We start from the raw sequence: 21282 nt of genomic DNA on the forward strand, positions 1-21282 counted from the left end.
TGTGTATGTTATCAACAGGTGATGGGAAGTTAGATATTGAAGTGTTGCATGGGGATTTATGAGCAAAATTTGAGCCGTGGTGTGAATTTACTCTGGTGCTGCTGGGAATCCAAATGGAGTTCAGTGTCTGCACAGTGCCAGCTTAAAGGGGAGAAGGAATGTCTTGTTTCCGTGTCCAAGCAGAGTGCAGTGCAAAATGCGTGCTTAATAGAAACCACCTCTTCGTTATTTATGCTCTCATACACAGTGTACGTGTATGAGAAGGAAGGAGAAAAATGATGTTATTTACCACGTCTGTCCAAAGAATAAAGGAGAGAAAAGAAATGAATTAGAAAGCACTGGAATGGCATTGATAAAAGGCCACGTTGTCAGCTTTCTGCTGGGGAGCAGAATGACTTTGCTTTTTCACCGCTGAGGAGGGTAAGCAGTTGGTGTTCCTGTTCTTATTTCTTTACTTGGACGTCACACGTTGTCCTCAACTTCTCTACCCTTCACTGCCCAGCCTGGCCAATGCTGGGGCAGCACAAGGAGTGCATGGCTGTGGTGTGCTATAGCAGAAAGGCCTGAGCCTTTCCTGCAGACTTCAATAACATCAGAGAAAAAATCCTTCTCTTGTTCCAGTTACATTTCTAAGGTTTGTAAACTAAACTGTACCCTGTGATACCTTACTTTGGCAAGATAGGAATGTAAAGTGGTCTGTGAGGGTGTAGAAAAGTCCCTTTTGTCATGAGGCTTCTTTGGGCTGTATGTAGCTCTTTGTTCCGGCTGGCAAGTCCTCGGTCTGCACATCAGAAAGGTCAGCAAGTGTAGTACTAGGAACACTGATAGATAGTGCATGAAAATGAGACCTAACCTCTGCAGTGCAAATTGACCTCTGAAATGAGAAATGAATCTCTATTACCCTTGAACAACACCCTGATGGCATTTCTAAGTCCCTCTAATTCTGTACAGTCTGCTTGCTTCTCTTTAACCAGCAGAGAAGGGAGTCCTTGTGAGGGGAATTCTTTACAAAGTTCACGTCATTGACTCCAGCGAGAGCTTTACCAAAGGCTTTGGTGCTGGTAGATACAGGCACATGGCTTGGAGCTGTCAGCTGAGCCGCAGGCTGTGCAGGTGGGCAGTTGTGTTTGTTTGCATGGCAGAGCGAGTTTGGGTTTCTGAAGGTCAGGGAAGATGGGAAGAGGGTGAAGGATGGAAAGCAAAAAAGGACGTGTTTCAAATCAAAGCCTTTTGATGCTGAAATTGCCTAAATCAAACTGTCTTCACACATCAGGGCTCAATTCTGATAGTGATTTACCTACACTTCCTGGTTAATAATTAGACATCGGGAGACACCATATATCACTCCTAATGGAATATATGGGGTCTGATGAGAGTTTTCTGTTTTGACTAATAAACGTTAACCCAAATCTCGAAGCTCAATGAAATATTACAGCTTTGGAAGTGTTTTAAGTCTTGTGCTTTGAAAACAGTGTTATGTTATTCAGTAAATGAGTTTATCATTCATTCCATACCCCGAGCCCTAGCTGGCTCTGGAGCATGGGCTGAATGCAAGACTCTGAACTAGAAAGCGGAAAAACTAATCAAATCCTTAAAGACCAAAGGCAGCGAGGCAGGTCTAGACTGACTTTTTCAGCGGTAGCCTCTGGCTACATCCACTTTTATTTTAGTAACCATTGTTAGCATGATTTATAACGTAAGCTTTAAGACGTACGCTATTTAGATATAGCAGGATGCTGCACAGCTTTTATTTCTCTTTCCTAGTTTCCCTCTTGTGCCTGCTCTGTTATAATTCCCCCTCACCTTTGTCTTTCCTGCCTCACCCCAGCCTGGCTGCTGAGACTCCTTCAGTGCAGCGTTCAGCATCAGCCCTGAGGTCAGCAAGGCACAGTCTGCCCCACGGAACAACTGATCTGCTGGAGGTCAGGGGAGTGCAGAACTGCCTGCAGGGCTTATCTCCTAGTGCTGCACAGGGCTCTTCCCTGTTCTTCTGGCATAGCTGCAGGTCTATGGGGCCGGTGGGCCGCCAGGAGGAGCAGGTCCTGCTGCAAAGCCTTGCTGCTCAGCTCTGAGGAGTTCCACTGCTTTACCTCTGCCCGCACAGCTCAGCACTTTTTCTGTGTATAATGCCAAGGGAGCGAGATAAGAGGAGACAGTAAACATGTCCTATTGCCAGTGCAGGAAGAAACCACTAAAACATAGCTGCACCATTTCTTGCCACTGTTAAAACCCTCCCTCCCACCTTGCTTTTGACAGAATATTGACTAGAAACCAAGATCCCATTTCTGCTTAGCCTTAAGGGCAGCTGTTTACAGAGTGGCAGTGTTACATAGGTTTACTGTGTCGTATGTCTGTGTAACACTGGATTTGGATCTTGTATTTAGCTGCCAGAAGTGACGGTGATGAAGTGGGAGAGATAAACTGATAGATTGTGTGCCAGAAAGATGTTGGGAATCAATCAGATAAACGGGGCAGAGAAATAGCTTGCTGTTTTCTAGTGATAATAAACCAGAGACCCCAGTTCCAGGAATTGTTGAATGTAATTGCTGTAGTAATAATCTCTAAAAATAAGCAGATAGAAAGAAGCGGTGGCAGGGTTTTAATTGTACTGGAATTGCAACTTTTTTCCCCTTTTTTGGGGGGGTTGGGGAGGAATCCGATGTATGCCTTGAATGCAGGGGGAAAATGTGGATAGGAATGAAATGTTCTCTGGTATCTGAGGGTCACTGGTTTAGAAATTAAAACAATAAGGGTCATAAAATGATAGCTGCCTACTTTGATGGCATTTTTTTTGGGGGGCCTTGCACCTTCATTCCAGTGGTGTACTTATGTGTTCAGGAACTTCAGGAGTTGGGTGAGTTTCCCAGTGCCCAGGGGCAGCTCTGGGCATCAGTTGTGCCAGTGTGGGCAGCACCCTTTGCTCTGTGGTTGTTGCTCAGCTGTGATTGACCATTGTGCTTCAACCCTCCTCCTTTAGCAAAAATACAGGGGGGGAAGGAAAGCGTCACTCATTCTATCTTTAGCACTCTTGTTGGGTTGGCTGGGCTCTCTCGTTTCCAGGGCTGGCCCTGGTTTGGGTCATGAAATGTGGACATCTAGAAGAGATCTGTGCCCTTCTGTTTCGGAGGGTTTGTTTCCATTCCCTGTGTCACTGTGTAGGCACAGCACGTACCATCTACAGTGAGGGGTGATAAACATGCAGCCCTGGTCAAGCATCCAAAAAAAGCTGTTCACAACATTCTTTGCTCACAGGAAGTGAACAGGACAAAACGTAACCCTCAGGACATGAGAAGAAATAGAAAAACCTGCTTGAACATTCCTGCTCTGGCTGTAAAAATTACATTGCTGTTCTGTTCCTCAGAGTGTGAGCGCCGAGCAGCGCTCAAGTTCTGTTTTGTGAAGGCATCTGGGGCAGAAATCTCACTGCACACCTTCCAACATTCCACCCCATGTCAATAGGAGTTGTGTACACAACAGCCTGTGAAAGCCCTGGTGTTTTTATCCTCCCCAAAGCCCAACAAACAGTAGTGATCCCTGAGATACAGGCTCATCTCTTCATTCTGCCCCATGGTGAGAGACTGCTGTCTCCCCTGGGAACTTGGGGCAGCACATTCCTCAAGTTTTCTTGGGGAAAGTTTTCTTGAACCAGTTTGCATTCACTTGCCTTTATTGTGCTTTTAAAAAGGATTGCTGTTTTTCTTCCAGCTCCTTCGAGAACTGATAGAACGTAAAACCACTTCATTGGACCCCAATGATCAAGTCGCCATGGGCAGGTGAGTAGGAAGTTGTCTACAGCATCACCAGCTCCTCCCCAGCCCTGAAATACAGAACTGCTTGTGAGCTTCCAATCCTCCCTTCTGGAAGAGCTATGGGAGTGTGTGTGGGGAGGGGAAGAAAATTCATTAGGTGAAATTTTGGAAGTGAAAGAACTTTTATCCTTGTAAAATACTACCCAAATTTTAGTGCATCATGTCAAACGTATTTTGTGTACGTCTGAAATACTATGGAAAGCTATTCACTATAATTTAACATGATATAGACAAAATTACATTTAAGTGGTGATTACATTGTACATTTATCTGACTTTACAATAAAATAGATTACAGTAATTAAGATTATATTAAGATTGCAGTAATTGGATTTTGCTAGATTTTTTTCCCCGATGTTGAGTTTTCGTTTTATAAATCAGGTGAGATGACGCTCGTTTTCATAAAGAATATATTTATAACATGGAGAAGTTTTTCCCAGCTGAAAACTTTCTTTGACTTGATGGTGTTCTGGTTGGGCACCTCAAGCCCTTCCTTCTCAATTCTATTGGGAATCAAGCAGCACTCACAGAAAGTGTTGATTGCTTTTCTTTCTTTTGTAGTTCTGCTTTGTAAGAGGTGGAGCAATAGGTAGGACTTCTTGCAGGATTTGCCAGGTTTAACAGGCAGAGATGGTGGGAAGAAATGTTTGATATGCTGTGCAGAATTGAGGGGGGAAATAAATTCAGAGCATCTCCTGCACTGTGTTAGTTCTGTTCATGGAGTTGGCATACCCTGTTTCACCTGAGGTGTCAGTTTAGAACAGGTCAGACCATCTGTTCCATTATATGTTCTGTATGGAACAGAAGTCACTCTAATAAGCAGTGCTGACACAAAAGAGCAGTACCTTTTAAAGATATATATATTTATGTATACACACACACACACACACACACACACATATATATATATACACATATATATATATTACAGATTTTAGCATTTGTATTTAGTAAAGATTTTCGTCTTAATCCTAAAGATTCTTGAGATAAAGAATGATCTGTAATCATGAAAGAATAAAGAGCAGAGCCAACCCTGTGGCCTCCATGGGTTTCCCTGCAGATGGAGAAATCTCAGTGAGCAGTGATCATCTCATTGGGACCAGCAGGACCCAGCTTGGAGCCTGATGTGGCTGGAATGGGAAGTGCTTCTTGTTTAAATGCCACGTTCTTGGAGTGACTCAGTAATGTGGGCATTTGGGGTTTCATACTTGCTGTCTTCAGCTTCTCATCTCCTCAAAAGAACTGGGAGACCTCAGTGTTCTTAATGCTTGTTTGCCTTGTGGTTTTTAAAAGTCATGTAACTGTGATTTTACATCCCTCAGACAGTGGCTGGCCATCCAGAAGCTACGAAGCAAAATAAAGAAGAAAGTGGACAGAAAAGCCAGTAAAGGAAGGAAAATCCGGTGAGTGACAACTTCTGCAGGCAGCCTGAAGCTCTGGGTTTGCCAAATAAATTTGGACTACAGTAGGTTGGCTCTGGGCTGCATTGTCAAACTTGTTCATCCCCTTCAGGGCAAGATACAGTGCCCTGGGACTTCCTCTGGGGTGTCTTAATGTTCTTTGCGCCTAAGGTAAGGGGTTGGTTGGATGCAACCTGTGAGAGTTGTCCCAGATCAGTCTTAGCAAGAATGTTTGTTGGTCTCAGGACACGGCTGGGAGGGGTGTTCAGATGCCCCGAAGCAATTTGGGGTTGTAGTTTCTGGTGAAAGCCAATAAGCACTTCTTATTCAATATGTATTTAGCTGGTTCAGATGTGGAGAGCAGCTTGAGGGGAAGACCTGTAGACGAGCCCAGGTGAGGTAGATGCTTGTTTCCCACTGACAGTCAGTTGGAATGTGGTGTCTAAACTCTATTTTTTAGTCACATCACAGATTTCTTTAGCTTCACATTCTGATGCCTCAGTCAGTAACGCAGGTTTGTCTCTCTGTTTCCAGTAGGAGAATTGTCCTTGCTGCAGGGTGGAGAGGGAAAGCAGCCTGGAGAAGATAGTTGCTTGCTTTTTCTTTTTCCCCTTTGCAGAGCAGGTCTATTAGTCTCCCTGAGTTTAGCATGACTGCGTGATTTGTAGTGAAGGAGGTGTTTGTGGCAGGGAGGCATGCTGAAAAGCTACACCACATCCTGAAACATCCGCAACATTAACCATCCTTTTGTGAGTAAACTATAAATCGTGAGCTGAGATGGCATCTGATAGAAAGTCAGTGGAGTCGGTCTGGGTCAGGCCTGGCATAGCAATTTTTAAGATAGATGTCATAAGATAATTTATTAAAAGAGGGAAGAGCTACTTTGTTGGCCTGAAAAGCCTATAATTATTGACTATCAATATTCTTTTCTGTCAGCATCACGCATAATTGGATATATTCATGATTCAGTCAAAACTACTGACAGCATCACACAACTGAGTCAGGCTCATAAACCTCCGGGAATAATGGGGGATTCTCATGGTGTGCAATCTGTGTGCTTCAGCATTCCTGTTCTCTCTTTCCCCCTTCTCTCTTAGATCGAGGTAGTGCTTCTTAGATTTCTTTTCACAGAGGACTTGGAGATCCCAGGGAGCAAAAGTATCACACGTTGCATTTTATCCATCTCTGCAATTCTTCCCTTTTTTTTCAATCTTTTTTGCAAACCTTCAATGTTAAAGCATGTTCAGGAGAAACATGCTAATTCGCTGTAGGGTCTGAGCGTCTCCAGGTGCTTTCAAAAGCGTTTGACCTTTGGCATGAGGACCTGTCCCCTTTGTAGGTGGGGAAGTTGAGGCTGTTCCAAAAAGGGTGAGATTAGGAAAGCTGGTGTCCAACCCTGTGCTGTTCTGCTGATGCATTCGTTTGGTGGCTGTGGAGGAGCAGTGTGTGCATGCCTTTGTTCTTGTCAGTCCTTGGTCCTTTGCTGCTGCAACATGGGATGTGATCCTGTGGATGTAGTTAGGTACCTTGTATCTGCTAGACCAGGCTTTTCAGAGTCCTGGTTGTTGAGTACATGGCAGTAATTAGTTCTGAGCAAACAAACTTGTGTCAGAGAATTTATCAGAACTGCTCAGTCCCAACAGCACTGCACAGGCTGTGAGCTTTGAACTGTGGGAATCAATCAGTTGTTGATGGGAGCGAGCTGTTTCACAGTTCAGCCTGTTGTTGCTGTGTCTGTTCCCCAATTTGATCATACCATGTTAGATCAGCACAGCTCCTTCCATTCCCCGAGAGGCCCTTGTGTGAGGGTGAGCGTGTGCTGTGCCTGAAGAGCCATTCTGCAATATTCTTATAAGTTAAAAAAATCCCCTCGAGGGAATGTTCCCGCATAAGCAAACAAAAGGGAGAGCAGAGGTGACAGAGAAAGAAGGTGATTCTGGGCAAATGCTTGTGAATCCTTTTGCCTGCTATTTGTCAAGCTCTAAAAATAGCAGCAACTTGGATAAAGCATTTGTGAGCTGGGAAGGTGATGTGGTGGTGTACATCAGAAGCTGCTGGTTTGGAATATCCTGCGCTTACACGTGAGGGTTTGAAGGCAAGTTCTCATTCAGAGTTAGTCTGTACTCTGTTAAATTGTGTATGTAGGGTCCTTGAGTGTAAGTCATGAATAGCTACTGCAAGGTCCTCGCTCAGGACAGAAAGCAGGAGGGGATTCCTGTATCTGTAGGTGCATTGCAGCTGGCAGGAGTATTTTGGTGGCTCAGAAACTGAGACAGGTGTAGCGCTGCATCACCTTGGGCATAGCCCTTCTGCTCTTTGGGTCGGTCTTTTTCTTACCACCTTCATTGCCTCTTTTTATGTTCTGCACTTCAGAGCACTCAAGGTAAAAGTTTCCAGCTATGGGTATTGCTAGGGGAGAAGGATTTTGATATCCTTTAGGTCTCTGGCTACCAAAGAGCATGGAAAACGTGATAGCAGATGGATGCTTGAGAATGTCTGCTGCTTCTGCTGCCTGCACTCTGGGCACAAACTCCAGAAGGCGATTAAGAGAAGGGCAGGCTGAAAACAGGAGTTCTTGTTTCTCTGTCTGCCTTCTCAGGGCTGTATGGGAGTCTGATTAGGTACTCACACTCAATTAATGGATGCTGTATGTCCTCTTTCTAGCGGTGCTGAAAAAAGGATTTCCTTGTTAGTCATCCATTCAGTTCATTGTATCATCTGGTTATTCTTCTATCCATGTAATAAGAAAGGGGAGGGAGGGGAAATTGCTGACTATAAGTAGTAACTCATTAGATATCGGCCACCAGGAGAACCAGCACTTCCTATATAGGGGCTGGTATGTTTCTATTCAAACAGCAACTTTTCCTTCTCATTAGTAGTTAACTGATGTGCTGCCTGCTTATTCCTGCCCTATTTAGGTATCATGTCCATAGCAAGCTGGTGAGCTTCATGGCACCTATTGACCACTGTACGATGAATGATGATGCCAGGTGAGTAACAGATTAATTATGTTTCTCAAATGGCTTCATGACAGCGTGATATTGACCTGTTCTTCAGTCTGTCGCCCTCTCCATTTCTTCTTATCAGTTAACCATTTGTCACTGGCATCATAGCCTGGGTGTCTTGGTCACATCTGTCCAGGCAGTCTGCCTGAGCTTTCACTCTGTAATTACTGGGACACCAAAAAAGAAATTTTCCTGAGTCTCAGTAGCTGCATTTTTATTCCTGCTCGAAAATTGTGTGGATTTCGGAATCTTTTAGTTTTGTGGAGTTATCCCATAAATTGTCAACTAAGTAATTTAACATCTCCAGGTACGACTGAAAATTACAAAGGATTTGTCTTTTGACAGAAGTGGCAACTATTTTAAGTCCTGTTCAAGTGTATTTCTTTGTTCAGGTAGCAGCTGGGATAGTTCTCAAGATTCAGACAAGTCCTAAATGTTGCTTGTGTTTGTTGCTATTTAAAGAGTGAAATGTTTTATTAGGAGACTGTAGGGTTTTATTAACAAGGGTACAAGTATTATTAAGTATATAAGGTATATATATATATAAGGTACAAGTTGTATTAAGAAGGGTACAAGTTAGGTTTGGTACATAGCTGCTTGGTAGTTATTCTATGTATATCTGCGTAGTTCTTATGTGCAGTTATGGTGTTTTTGAACTAAGTCTGGAGGTGGTAGGCTTCTTGTGGGAGGGGGCTGGTGTAACCCTTACAGTGATTGGATATAGGAGGCTCGAGCAACGCCTTTCCCCTGGGTAGTGGAACATGTTTGTGCTTCGTGAGGGAGAAATGTCGTTTGTCACTTTGGGAAATGGAAACCGAATACCTGCTGCTCTTAGACTGCTGCCTTGTGGGATATTTCAGAGACATCTGGATGAGAGCTGTTCAGAGTGTTGGCACTGAGGCATTTTCTGTGCGTGGTTAGACCTGTGCTATTTCATCCTGAAGAGTTTAGGATGCTTGTCTTTAATTGCATCCAGTACCTGCTGCACTGCCCTGCAGGTTGGGCAGGCACACAGGCCTCTGCTCTGTCCCCAGAATGAGGGAAAGCTCAGCCTGTGTGGTGTGTGCGACAGAGGGAGGGGGGAAAAATGATCAATACTGATCCTAATAATCCAAGGGTTATCACAGCCTGTTTGCTGTCCCCAGAGCTGACATTGCTTCCTCCTTCACACTCCACTGCACTCACTTGTGTTCCAGAAGTTGCGCAGAAAAGGCAATTCTGCAAGCCAGAATTCTCCAAGTGCATGCAAATGGCACTGCACCAAACAGCTGGGCTGTCGTTCGGCTCAATGGGCTTCTTGGGCCTCCGCTACACATCGTCTGGCTGCCATCTTCATAACCCTGCTTCCCTTTACCCCTCAGCAGGCACCTGCAGCCTGCCCCAAGCCGCTGGGAGTCCGGCTGACCCTCAGAAGCTATTAGAGCTAATGGGATGCTATCTGTGTGGTGCTGTGTTGACACAGTTATCATTGTGGTAGGGACAGAGTGTTTGACATTTGGTTTACTAGAACGTCTCCTGGGGCTTTTCTGCACTTGGAGGGGTTATTACAGCGCTTGCATGTGTTACAGATTCTTTGGTGGCAGCAGCTGCTGCTGCTTATTGTCAAACTGCGGGAACTTATTCCTTACATTAAGTTTATTAGTCGCTTTGGAGTCCCGCCACACTTTCTGTTAATGGCATTTTAGTCACTTATCTCTTGGTGCTGCTTTAGCCGTCTAGAGCGGAGCTGTCAATTGATGTGTTTGCACACCAGCAAGTGGGCCTGAGGGCTGTACTGTGTGTGCAGCTGTGTCTCATTCTGCCAGGATTGGGCTTTCAGCAAACCATGGGTAGGACAGGGCAGTGCAGGCATCAGGCTGGGCAGTTCTGCTCCGAGTTCTGCTCATGGCCTCGTGGGTCACCATGGATGTTTGACTCTGTGCTTCTGTGACTGTGAGCTGGGGATGCCTGCAGGTCTGCATTGAGGAGGTATAAAAACAATGGTTTAGTAATAGTGTTATTATCACTTCCTGTTTATTAAGCACAGCAAAGCTTTTGTTTCAGATGAGACAGGGCACCATACCTCTCTAACAGCACACAGCCACATTGGATAAGAATTCAACGTGCGCTTTAAACTGCAGGTGAATTAATAAGAAGGAGCCAAGCCTGTACACATGAGAGGGAAGCGGTTATGATAACACCTTTCTTCTGTGACAGAAGAAGGTAATTTTATTGTTTCCATGTGTGAATTACTGTACTGAAAATGCAATGTATGCTTGACAGTGATTGTGCTCTCAACTGTTTTTTTTTCTTGCTCAGGCACTTAAAAGTTGACCCCAAAGCAAAGATGACCCCAAAGTAAATACTCATCGGAACCACAGAGTGGTCTGTGTTGCAGTGTGAGAAATGTAAAAGTATCAGTGAGCTGTGCATAAAGAAGAGTAGCAATAGAGCTGGCTGAACATTGCTCCTTAAGTTCTACCAGTGGCCACAGTGTCAGGTAGATACCTGCAAAGTGCCACTAAATAAATATGGATGTGGAGATGTGGATGGGCACAGTGCTGTTCAGGCTCTGGTTCTCCTTGGGCTGTGCCAAGTCCTCACTCTCCAGGTACAGCCCCTTCACCCCTGGGGCGAAAGCAGGAGGGAGTTGTCTGTGTCTCTGTAGCACTTTAATGCCCAGTCATTTGATGTATATTTACATTATTAACCTAGGAATAATTCTGGGGCCTGGTTCTCCTGTACATGTTATGCTATTCTGGCTGTGCAGAGAGACCTTAAAATCATGGCAGGTGATGCTGGAGCTCACCTGAAGGTTCTGGTATGTTGTTGGTGTGGGCAGCCAGGACTCTTGGGGGTCTGGCACATCAAGTTTAACACTGGTGGGGAAACAAAGAGTAAATGTGTGTGAGGAGTAACCGCCTGAGCGCTGTGTGGGGAGGGGGATGGACGGTCACTCCAGAACTGTTTTACAGTCTGAATTTAAGGAAAGAAACATACAGGTATAATGCTGCCTTTGTCAACATCACTGCCACGTTCTTTCTTATTCTTGCTGCTGGTTGGAATAATAGCATTCGTGCAGGCAATTAATCTTCCACTTGCCAGTTTTTCATGCACCCTACGCATGGGCATGGCTGTTTAACCTTGTGCTCACATATATTATGTTGTAATGTGTGGGACACTGGTGGCCTCGAGCCCTCCTCTGTTTTAACCCCTCTCTGGTAGTATTTTAAAACATACACTGGAAAGTGATTTTTATGGTTATCTTGGGGTATATGTTTATAGACTTAAATACATTTATAGTACTCTTGGGCCAAGGTTCTCCTAATCGGTCCAAGGTCATTGCTATGTAAATGGGCCTGCCCTGTGACAAGGAAGCTGAAGGCAAAAGCTTCAATGTGAGTGCCCTGCAGTGGTTGGAGGAGAGTGGTGGGCTCAGGATGGAACTATCCAGGAATAGGTCGGGGTTGATCTCTGTCAGTTTGTGATTTTCCTGGGCTTGAGAGTAGCATCGTGTGGGTGTCACCTCTGGGGCTTCCCTTGATGTGCTTTTCCTGTCTTCTTGACCTGGGGTCCATCCTTTGACACCAATGGAGCCGGTGAGCTGCCCATCTTCTCTGTTTTATACCCTGGGAAAAGAGGCACGGGAAATGACAGACTGAGCCTCGAGATTCCCAGTAAAGGTGTGCAGGTCAATAGCCAAGTGAGTGAATTTTCATATCTGCAGGAATGGATCCTCCAGCCAGCCTGGTTGTGAGGTCAGGTGAGGTCTGTGCTCCTGGGAGGATGTGAGTGGATTCTGGAGGTGTTATATCTCTCTGTCAGCTTTGATACATAGACCTCTAGATCTCTGCGCTGTACGTGCGTGTGTGCAGCAGAGACTGAATGTGGACAGTCTGGAAGGAGGTCCAATATCAAATCACTGCTCTTGTTTGAGGAACGTCCTCATCATTTCACCTCTGGAGGATGGGGAAACTTGTGAGAGAGACATTCTCTGAGGACACAGATGTTTGGTCCACGCGCCTTTATCTCCCGAGACGGCTCAGGTTATTCTGACAGGTAAAACAAGATTGTGCAAATATGCAACAGTGATCTAATCAGCTGGAACAACAGCAATATTTTAACTGGCGCTACCTTTTAACAGCATCATTAAGGGCTCTCATTACTCTTTTATTAGAGGCTCACTCTATTTCTTATCAGATTACAGAATGAACATAACTCATGGCACTGATTTGATCTCTTGTTAAAGAGGATTACAGCTTTGCATTAACTTGGATTGACACGGTTTATAATTTGCTGTTGATACACATGCTGGTGGTGTCACACGTTTGACCCCCCTCCCCACAGCACCGCTGAGGAAAAGGACACCCATACATCATCATTAAAGATGGCACTGGTGCAGGAACGGGAGGCGAGGGGAGGCCTTCCTGCAGGAGAGGCAGGCAGGACAAAAGAGATGCATTCACAGTGCAAGCTGAAGTTCAGTGCTGGCTGAAGGTGGGGGTAAGGGGCAGCTTTGGTGTGGGCCCCATCTCACCTGAGCGGATGCTTCTTCCTGATGAGTGCAGTAACCAAGAAGGAGAAGGCCACAGTGGGTCTGCGTCAAAGCAAGCAGTGCTGGCCCATGGTGTGAGGCACAGCTGCTCCTCCAGCAGCAGGGGAGTGTTGCTGTGCCCTTCTCAGGCTGCCCAGCAGCACGATTGCCACCAGTTAGCCAATGGGTTGCGGCTTTTGGACAGAATTGATCATCCACCATGAGATAACCTCTTTGCCTGGCAGAAGTTACGTGGTCATTGTGTCCCTGCTTGTAGGAGCTTCAGGTTCTGGCTGTGTGTCCCTGTTTGGTACGAGAGCAGCCGGCCTGCTCTACTTTTGGCTGCTTTAGTGCAAGCAAGCTGTGCCTGATAGGGAGCAGAGCAAAGGCACGGCTTATCCCGCTGCCAGTGAGCTGTGGATTAGAGCTCTTCCCTTGGATTCAGCCAGGACGTTGCGTGCATTCCCAGGCAGCTTTCTCACTTTTGGACTTAGTGCTGTTGCTCTGCCGCAGTGTGTCTTACAGCAAGCAGAAGGGGGTACGTCGTAGGAAATCCCGGTATTAAAAGATTAATTTACTTATGTGACATGAGATTGTAACGTAAGAAAAGTAAAGCAAAAAAAAAGTTGGTGAGATATCAGCCGTTCACGTAGCTCACTTTGTGCTGCGGGTATTAAAACACCACGAGACAAGATTAGTGGGGGAATTTGGGCTCTGAGATTGTCAATCCAGCACAGTTCATCACGACAGAAGTCCCTGCCAGCAAGGAAAGCTCTTCTTTCTGGAACAACTGCAGCTGCGTGGCGCAAACACCAGCAAGAGCCCATGAGAAGAATCCTTCCAGGTTTGTACACAGCCTGGAAGGGCATCAGTCCAGGTTTGCACCTGCTTTGTTCTGTGAAACAAAGGGAGGAGCACTGATGTCGAGGGCCGTCCCCAGAGAGTGATGTTTTGTGTATCGTTTGTTTGGTGCATTTTTACCCCATAGCCTTTGGCTTGGCATTAGAAGTCGACCCATGTCGATGCTGTTGTGTGCCCTGGATGGCCTTGGAGCGCAGTGGTTGGAAGGGCTGCTGTTTGAGGCAGGAGTTGTTGTATGTTTTGAGGCTGGCAGTAGTGAAGTGGCATCAGTGACCCCAACTTGTGCCAATGGGCTGAAATCATTGTATCCCAGAGCCTGATGTTTGACATCCCCTGTAAGAAGACAGACAGTTCTGTTATGGAAATTTCCTTTTTAAAGGGGAAAAAAAATAACCTGTTAAGAGCTGCAGGATGATTTGTCGCCCTTCCTTTGTGAGACAATTTGTCTTCTCCTGCATCAAATCTGTTATAAAACAGTCAAGCTGTGAAAGAGGGAAATCATCCTAGGAATATGGGATGTTAAGGTACACAAAGAATGGTCCCTCCGTGTGGGGTACGCGCAGCGTTACGGTGCCTGCTCTGCTCAAATACCCATCTTAAACAGGGACCGAGAAGGCAACATTTTATGAATTTCATGGGGAAATTAAAGCTGCTAGGAAACGTGGCAGCAGAGCGTGCGGAGCTGTCTGAACCTCGCCATCTTTTGCTGCTTCTCCTGCCACTTCTGCATCTTTTATGCATCATGTTGTAAAAGCTCATATGAAACTGTGAACTGCAGATGCTGGTTCTGTCACATGTGAGGCTGGAGAAGGGGCCAAGTGCTGGATTCAAGGCAGGGTGGTCAGCACTGGTGACAGATGATCATTGTGAAGGCCAGGAGGTTCCCTGAGAAGCAGCCTGGCCATCCGCCTGTCACTTCCCAATCCCCAGCCTCGCACAGTGTGCACAGTCCCTTTGTTTAGGGCAGAATCCAGCATCCTGAAATATTATAAATCTTGTGCCTGGTCTCATGAGACAAACCAGAGGTCACATGTCACCTCTCATAATTTAAAGCCGTGGGGCTTAAAAGCATTTGCACGGACTTGAAGGACCCAATCCTGACCTGCCTGAGCGAGAGGGAATAGCAGCAGACCTTTCTGAATCTCCTTCAAGCGCTGGGCACGGCGATGAGAGCCGTCTGCTGTGTAATTTATAGCCACAGTTGTGTGCTGTGATGTTGGGCGCTGGGAGGTAAGAGAGAGAGAGAGAGAGAGAGAGTGCCATCTCGTGGGGCTGCCATCACCTCGTGGGGCTGCCATTGCCTTGCAGGTCTGCCATTGGCATGGGATGGTCATCATGTCATGGGGCTGCCATCGGCGTGGGATGTTTGGCACATCACGGGGCTGCCAATGACATGGAGCTGCCATCAACGTGTAGCAGTCATCGTGTTGTGGAGCTGCCGTCAATGTGGGCCTGCTGTCATCTCATAGAGCTGCCATCAACATGGGTCTGCCATCATATCCCAGGCCAACCTGTCCTTCAGCCCCACAGCATTGCAAGCACACAGCTGTGCTTTGCACCATGTTTGAGGCCCCTGTCTTTTGAAGACTCCTTGTATTTGAGTTCTGCTCTGATGATGGCTGCTGCTCGCTTTGCTCCCCATCATCATAGAATTATCACTGCGGAAGCATCAGAGTGGGAGATGCGTGTTAGGTGTGTGAAAGCAGAGCCACATCCCATACATCATATGCTGATTTTGAGTAACAATTTGGACCAGAAAGTGAGAAAGAAAGAGCTCCAGCTTATTTTACCATCCTTGTTCCTGCTGTGCTTGTTTGGCACCCAGTAACCTGAATTTCCTACTGGTGGACAAAGGATTTCTTAGGGTACAGATGGAAAACCTCCTGAGCAAATGACAGGCAGCCTTCTGCGTTCATCAGGTGTGTGCTTTTCATCCTCCGTTTCTTCAGGGCTGTTCATGCTGCATCTTCCCCTGGTTTTTGTGAATTAAAAATGCATTGTTCCCAGAGGAGGATGTTGCGAGCAATGGGGTGGTTGTAGTTATTTCAGTACTGCTTGGGGCATCTTCTGAATTATCTTATTTTTTTTCAATCCTGGAAGAGGAGAAGAAGGAAAAGGTGGATGGGAGAAGGCGCAGGGATGTGTTTTTATATGGAGAGTGTTTCTATAGAAGCAGTGCAGCAGTGACTCATGTGGCAGCGCCATATTAATAGTGCTCAGAAAAGAAAGGGGGGAAAAAAACCAACCCACCAGAAACGGGATTATTTTTTCTCCTTAATTTTGTTCTTCCACCAGCGTGCTGAACTGGTTTTCCTTGTTAAGGGAAGGAAATGGCACAAATGTAATCACACAGAGCAGCCCACTGTTGACTGCTGTGTGCTGTGCGTGGGGATGCCTTTGTTTTCCCCTTTGTGTCTGATGGAAGAGGGGCTGAGCTGGGAAGATGCCCAGGTGGAGCCAGTGCTGCACCCACACGTGTTTTATGGCACCCACACATGTTTTATGGCACGTGGCTCTGTGGTTCCTGATCCTTCCTTTTTTTTCTTTCCAGAAACGGGTTTTATGATAATACAGTAAAAATATTAAATTAGAAAATGCCTCACTAAGGGTGATAAAACCTCACTACAGTGGAAATAGGTAATTATCCCCTCTGCAGCCTAAATGACGGTTTAAAAGAAATAAAAATGTTAGTGCTCATTACTTGCTTTTGTAGGTTGCAATAAAGGGTAAGTTAAATTTTAATTCAAGGAAGACCCCTGTATCGACCTGCTTCCTCCGCACTCCACCTGAGGTGTAAGTGCTGTTAATTACTCAGCATAGGTTATTCCTCAGCACATCGTTAGCGCCGCTGCCCCTTTGTGCTAAAGTCACCTTCCCTTGTCCCAAGGCAGCAGCCTCGTGCTGGGCTGGGCTGGGTTGTCTCAACTCAGTGGCTCCAGTCTGACGGTTAATAGACGTGGGTGGAGGAGAGAAATGGGATGTTTTTTAGCCAAAATCCGGGTACGTTTTCCATGTAGCCTTAAGGGGGCTGAAAGTATTAAAATCCACACTTTACCCTGGTGAATTGAAACAGAGACAAGGTTAAACCTGGAGGATTGATGAGTTTTACTCTCTGCATGGTTAAATCCTGCTGAGGGGGGAGATGCTGTGGAAGAAGGGCAGCCTGGATGGTGGGAGGAGGGGGGAAAGGAAGAAGGTTTTGTTATTATGGTGTTTCTGTCTGGGTAAAGTGTTGGTTCTGTTTCAGATTGGAGGGGTGCTCTGGTTTTGCATCCCTGCTGGGCTGTCTGCCTGTGTTGTGTGGTTACCTGGACTGTTCCACTTCGGGTTTAGCATTGTGCTGGGGGCACAGGGGCAGTGCTGCTGTCCCTCAGCAAAGCATGGAAGGAGGGAGTCTGTGTGTGTGAGCTGCCTTGGTGCCGTCACTGAGCTTCGTCCTTTGAAGCCTCATGGGTTCATTCCCAAGGAGCAAGGAGCTCTGCTTGCCTGTCCCACAACTGAATGCAACTGGCTCATTTCCTTTAAAGGGAAGCTTGTTCCTGTGATCTCAGCAGCTGCGCACGTGGTGTTCATTGGAATCTGGTTGCTGGGCCGTGTTTGATGTTTTTCAAGTATCATCAAGTCCAAGAAAATGCAAGAAAATGAAATGACAGCCCTACGTGGGCTGTGCTTGAATTCTCCTTTTGGCTCTGCACTCTCAAAACGTCCCATTAAAACACTCCGTCATGTTTTCTTACTTGAAGGCCCTATCTGTAAAGGGCAGACGTACAGTAAACCTACCATCAGTCTCATGCAAGTTCTGCCTTTTGCTTGTGTTTATTAACAAAGATCGTTGAATGCCTTTTTAATTATAGATGGGCTTTATCCCAGGGTATAACGTCTCCCTCTTTGCTTCTCTCCCCAGGACGGAGCTTTACCGTTCGCTGTTTGGAAGAATGGCACGTTCTGAAGACTCTGGACGTGGTTAGCAGCATCCCGATGCCATCTGCACCTGCAGGATCTGCCCCATACACCTTTAGCTTCCCGGCCTGCTCAGCACAGGCCAAGCATTGTGCAGGACATGCTGTCACTGCACTCCTGTTAAACCCTCGGAGATTTGTACTTTGGAGGTGGGTGGGATTTTTATTGTATTTTCTTGTTATCTTTCTGACTCGTGCTGTTGCGTTGGTTGGCTGCAGATCTGGGTGGGGTGACTCGATATCCACCGAGTCGAGAGGATTTAAATGTCATTTACATAATTAACCTGGCCTTAAGACAGAGAAAAGGTGCTCTCCATTGCAGCAGCCCCAGCTCCCAATTCACATTCCGGTTTCTGAACAGCCTCTTTGCAGCCACAAACAATACCCAGCTTGTGGTGGGCACAGTGTGGGGACACATCTGGGGGTACCTCTTCAATTGGAACACGCTGGTGAATCTGTCAGTGCAGCATTGATTGTGTGCGCTTAATTATTTCTGCTGATGGTGACTGAGCCCTCTTGTCTTCGCCGTCACTGTGACACACTTCTGAAAGATAACAGCCCTAATGCAGAGCTGCCAGGGGGCATCACACAGGGTTTGTGGGGATTCTGCAGCCAAAGGCCACAGTTTGGAAATGAAACCCCCACAAGGGGAATCCATGATTCTTTGATTCTGCCTGCTGTGATCAATCTGAAACCGAGGTTATCTTGCATAAATAATGCGTGTGTATGTGTGTATAACAAGATGGCCATTGCTTGTGACCACAGGAACTGCCCTGTCTTTGTTTTGTGGGGTTTAATTAAAACACTTTGTAAACGGATTGTCCAGGTTTGATGGGTTTGGAAATGGCACCAGCAGCTCCGGCCTCTCTTGTGCCCACCAACGAACAGATCTTATCCAGAGGTTGTGGTGTCACACTGCACAGTGTGCACAGAGCAGCTGGAACTTTGCAGCAGGGTGTTGGTTGGTGCCTGTAATGATGGTGGTGTGGGACACAGCTGGGCTGGGGCCATGCAGCTGGAGCTCAGCACTAAGGCAGGTCGGTGGCCTTGGCACCCACCCACACTCGTTCAGGTTTGGAGTAAGTTTGTAGCTTCACTACATCTAAATGTGTGGGCTGACTGTAGGTCTGAGGTGTGAATAGATCACAGCTGGTTACGAGCATGCAGGTACTGCTGCAATTAAATCAGGTGATATTTTTGTCCATTTAATCTCTGAATTTCCCTTCCTCGCACAGCAGTTTTGATGTGGCTCCACAAAAGCACTGTGGGTTCCTCGGGGGCTGCATGGCCCTGCAGGCAGGACGTGGTGCTCAGCCCTCCAGGGGACGGTGGGTGTTTGTCTCAGTGATGGGATGGGTGCTGGAGCTGCATTGCTGTCCACAGGGCCTGGGTGAGAGCTGCTACACAGCCTGGTGCCTCAGCACGGGGCAGCAGCAGTGAGATTTTGTAGCTCCATCGTTTCCCCAGAGCTGTCTGCAGATCTGGTATTAATTAATCCTTTTTGCACCTCTTCATTACAGCTTTAAGTCTCCTTTCTAGTTACCTGCTTCCAGTAAATAGCTTCCTGGCATGTCACGCCGTGTATTGAGCAGTCTGCCACAGCACAGAACGTGCTGAGCTGCAGAGAGATGGGGGTGTGTGTGACACCCAGGGCTGGAAAGTGAACAGGAGGATGTAGGTGCTGCTCTGCCTCATCCCACCAGTTCCCCTCCCCTTAGCGATACCTGCGCTGCTTTCCTGAGCGGCAGCAGAGCTGTGTGGTCGTCTGACATCATTAAAATCTCATGGTTTAATAACCGCAATTCTGAAAGGCATCAAGGGGAGTAAATTAGCTGCTTCCAAACTTTGTGTCGCTGGAATGGTTTCACGCTGCTCGCACTGTCAGGGCAGGCATTACGGATGGCTGGCAGGGAGCACCTGCCCCTGCCCTGTTGGGGTCTGCTGTGCTGGCAGGAGGGCAGGCTGCTCTGCGGGGCGGCTGCTCTGACTCCTGTGTCCTTTAACGTGGCAGCACCAAAGCTCTGGGTATTATTATTTTACATTTTGAGAGCTGGATGTAGTGTTAAAAAGGGTAATGTGCAACACTTTAAACGTGATAACTTCTCGTTCGTATTGTTTGAAGAGATAAGAGGCAAAGCCCCGCTAAGCATGCTTTTGAATTCACTTATCAGTGTTTAAGCAGGCTTCTCTGCCCGCTGCCCCCTCCACCTGCACGGCCCTGCAGCTCCAGCCCTGCTGCCCTTCAGGGGGAGGTCAGCACGCGTTGCTGGCAGTGGTCACTGTGCAGCCAGGTGTAGGCAGCAGCTGTGTGTGCTGGTCAGAGAGAGCACAGCTCTCCAAAGTGATTGCCACCAAGTTTTCCTAATGATGCCAATTAACGGCGGCGAGGTGTATTTTATTTTCCCAATGGAATATTCATCCTTTATTCATTCATGATACAGCTCTTAATGAGTGCCTGCACACCCAGGCAGGTACCTCTGCTCAGCAGCCAGGTGTGCTGTGTGATGCGGGAGTGATGGGGCGGTGTGAAGGGCTCCTCTGAATCCTTTCCCCCCCCCAAAACCCCACAACAGCAAAGAATTTCAACTTTCAGACAAACAACTTCATTTACAAGTGTCTCTAATTAGCTGCAGAATTAGTAAAGCAGAGTTTTCCCCCCATAGATCGGCCAAAGCCCCGCAGGGAGGCTGCGGAATGGAGAGAATCGCATTTCCAATTATTTTGTTGAATTGCTAATTTAGTTATTGTGCCCGCCGTAATTGTGATGGGTATTGGGTGTGCAATTCAATTTGTGTTAAATATTTGTGGGAAGGCTGATCAGTAATGGAGCTGACCTATTTCATGGCCCAAATTGAGAGGAGAGACTAAAACAAAAACCAGCTACAAAGCCACCGTTTGTCTCAGTTTTTATTTTGATGTCTCTCATCCCTCTTAAGACTGTTGATGCAACAAAAGGTTTACATTAAAAGATGATGGCACTTTGATCTCGGGCTTTTGAGAGCTTACAGCTTTGGTACTTCTTTTCTTGGCGTTTTAATATGTAGATATTTTAGGCTAAAGAGTTTTAAATGCATTTCTGGAGTCCAAAGCCCCCTCTGTCTCTTCCCTCCCCCCCAGTTATGTTATGTTTGTTTGTTAAGGTGATTTGTGCTTTTACCTATCAGGATTCTGGCACAAAACAACCGCTGGGCTTCTCCTGGCTCACGTTGTCCAGTTTCACACATCAAACTTTCATGTGAACCTTTAATAAGGGGAACCTGGAAGAGGTGGTTGGTAGGAAGGTGAGCAGGGAAGGCCCACAGCTGAGCTCCCGGCGGGTCATGCCCAGGTGTGTGCTGCTGTGCCACCTCCCTGGGGGGGGTTAATGGGAGGCTGCCAGCCCCTGCAGAGCTGCCCCCCCATGTGCTGCAGTAACTCAGTGTTAAAGAAGGAATCTGGGGGTGGGAGCACCTGTGTGAGGCTCAGTGTGCACAGCTGTGGTGCCCAGGACGAGGGGTGACAGACTTACACTCCTGGCAGCAGAGAGATGTAATTCATTCTTTTTATTAAAAGAAACTGAGGTAAAGTGAAATACGTCAGCACCAGCAAGAACTGCACGTACTGAGGGGGGGTTCCCGCAGCGCCTGACCCCCCCCACCCACAGCCCAACCCACACACATGGACGGGGCTGGGCACCGCCAGCGCTGTGCTGCTGGGCTCCAGCATTCACCAACAGCTGCTTTACCCCCACATTAAG

At 46.9% G+C, this 21282-nt stretch overlaps 1 protein-coding gene across 1 annotated transcript in view; it reads left to right on the forward strand.

The window, feature by feature from the left end:
• AATF (apoptosis antagonizing transcription factor) overlaps positions 1–18364 on the forward strand; it is a 40362-nt gene extending 21998 nt beyond the window's left edge. The window contains exons 9-12 of the mRNA XM_015880776.2: positions 3706–3773; positions 5131–5211; positions 8127–8198; positions 17492–18364. Coding sequence (XP_015736262.1) covers positions 3706–3773; positions 5131–5211; positions 8127–8198; positions 17492–17555 — 285 coding nt within the window. The 3' untranslated portion in view covers positions 17556–18364. The remainder of the gene's footprint in view (positions 1–3705; positions 3774–5130; positions 5212–8126; positions 8199–17491) is intronic.
• Positions 18365–21282: the final 2918 nt, after the last annotated feature.

The sequence above is a fragment of the Coturnix japonica genome, chromosome 19 (assembly GCF_001577835.2).
Source record: "Coturnix japonica isolate 7356 chromosome 19, Coturnix japonica 2.1, whole genome shotgun sequence".
NCBI lineage: Eukaryota > Metazoa > Chordata > Aves > Galliformes > Phasianidae > Coturnix > Coturnix japonica.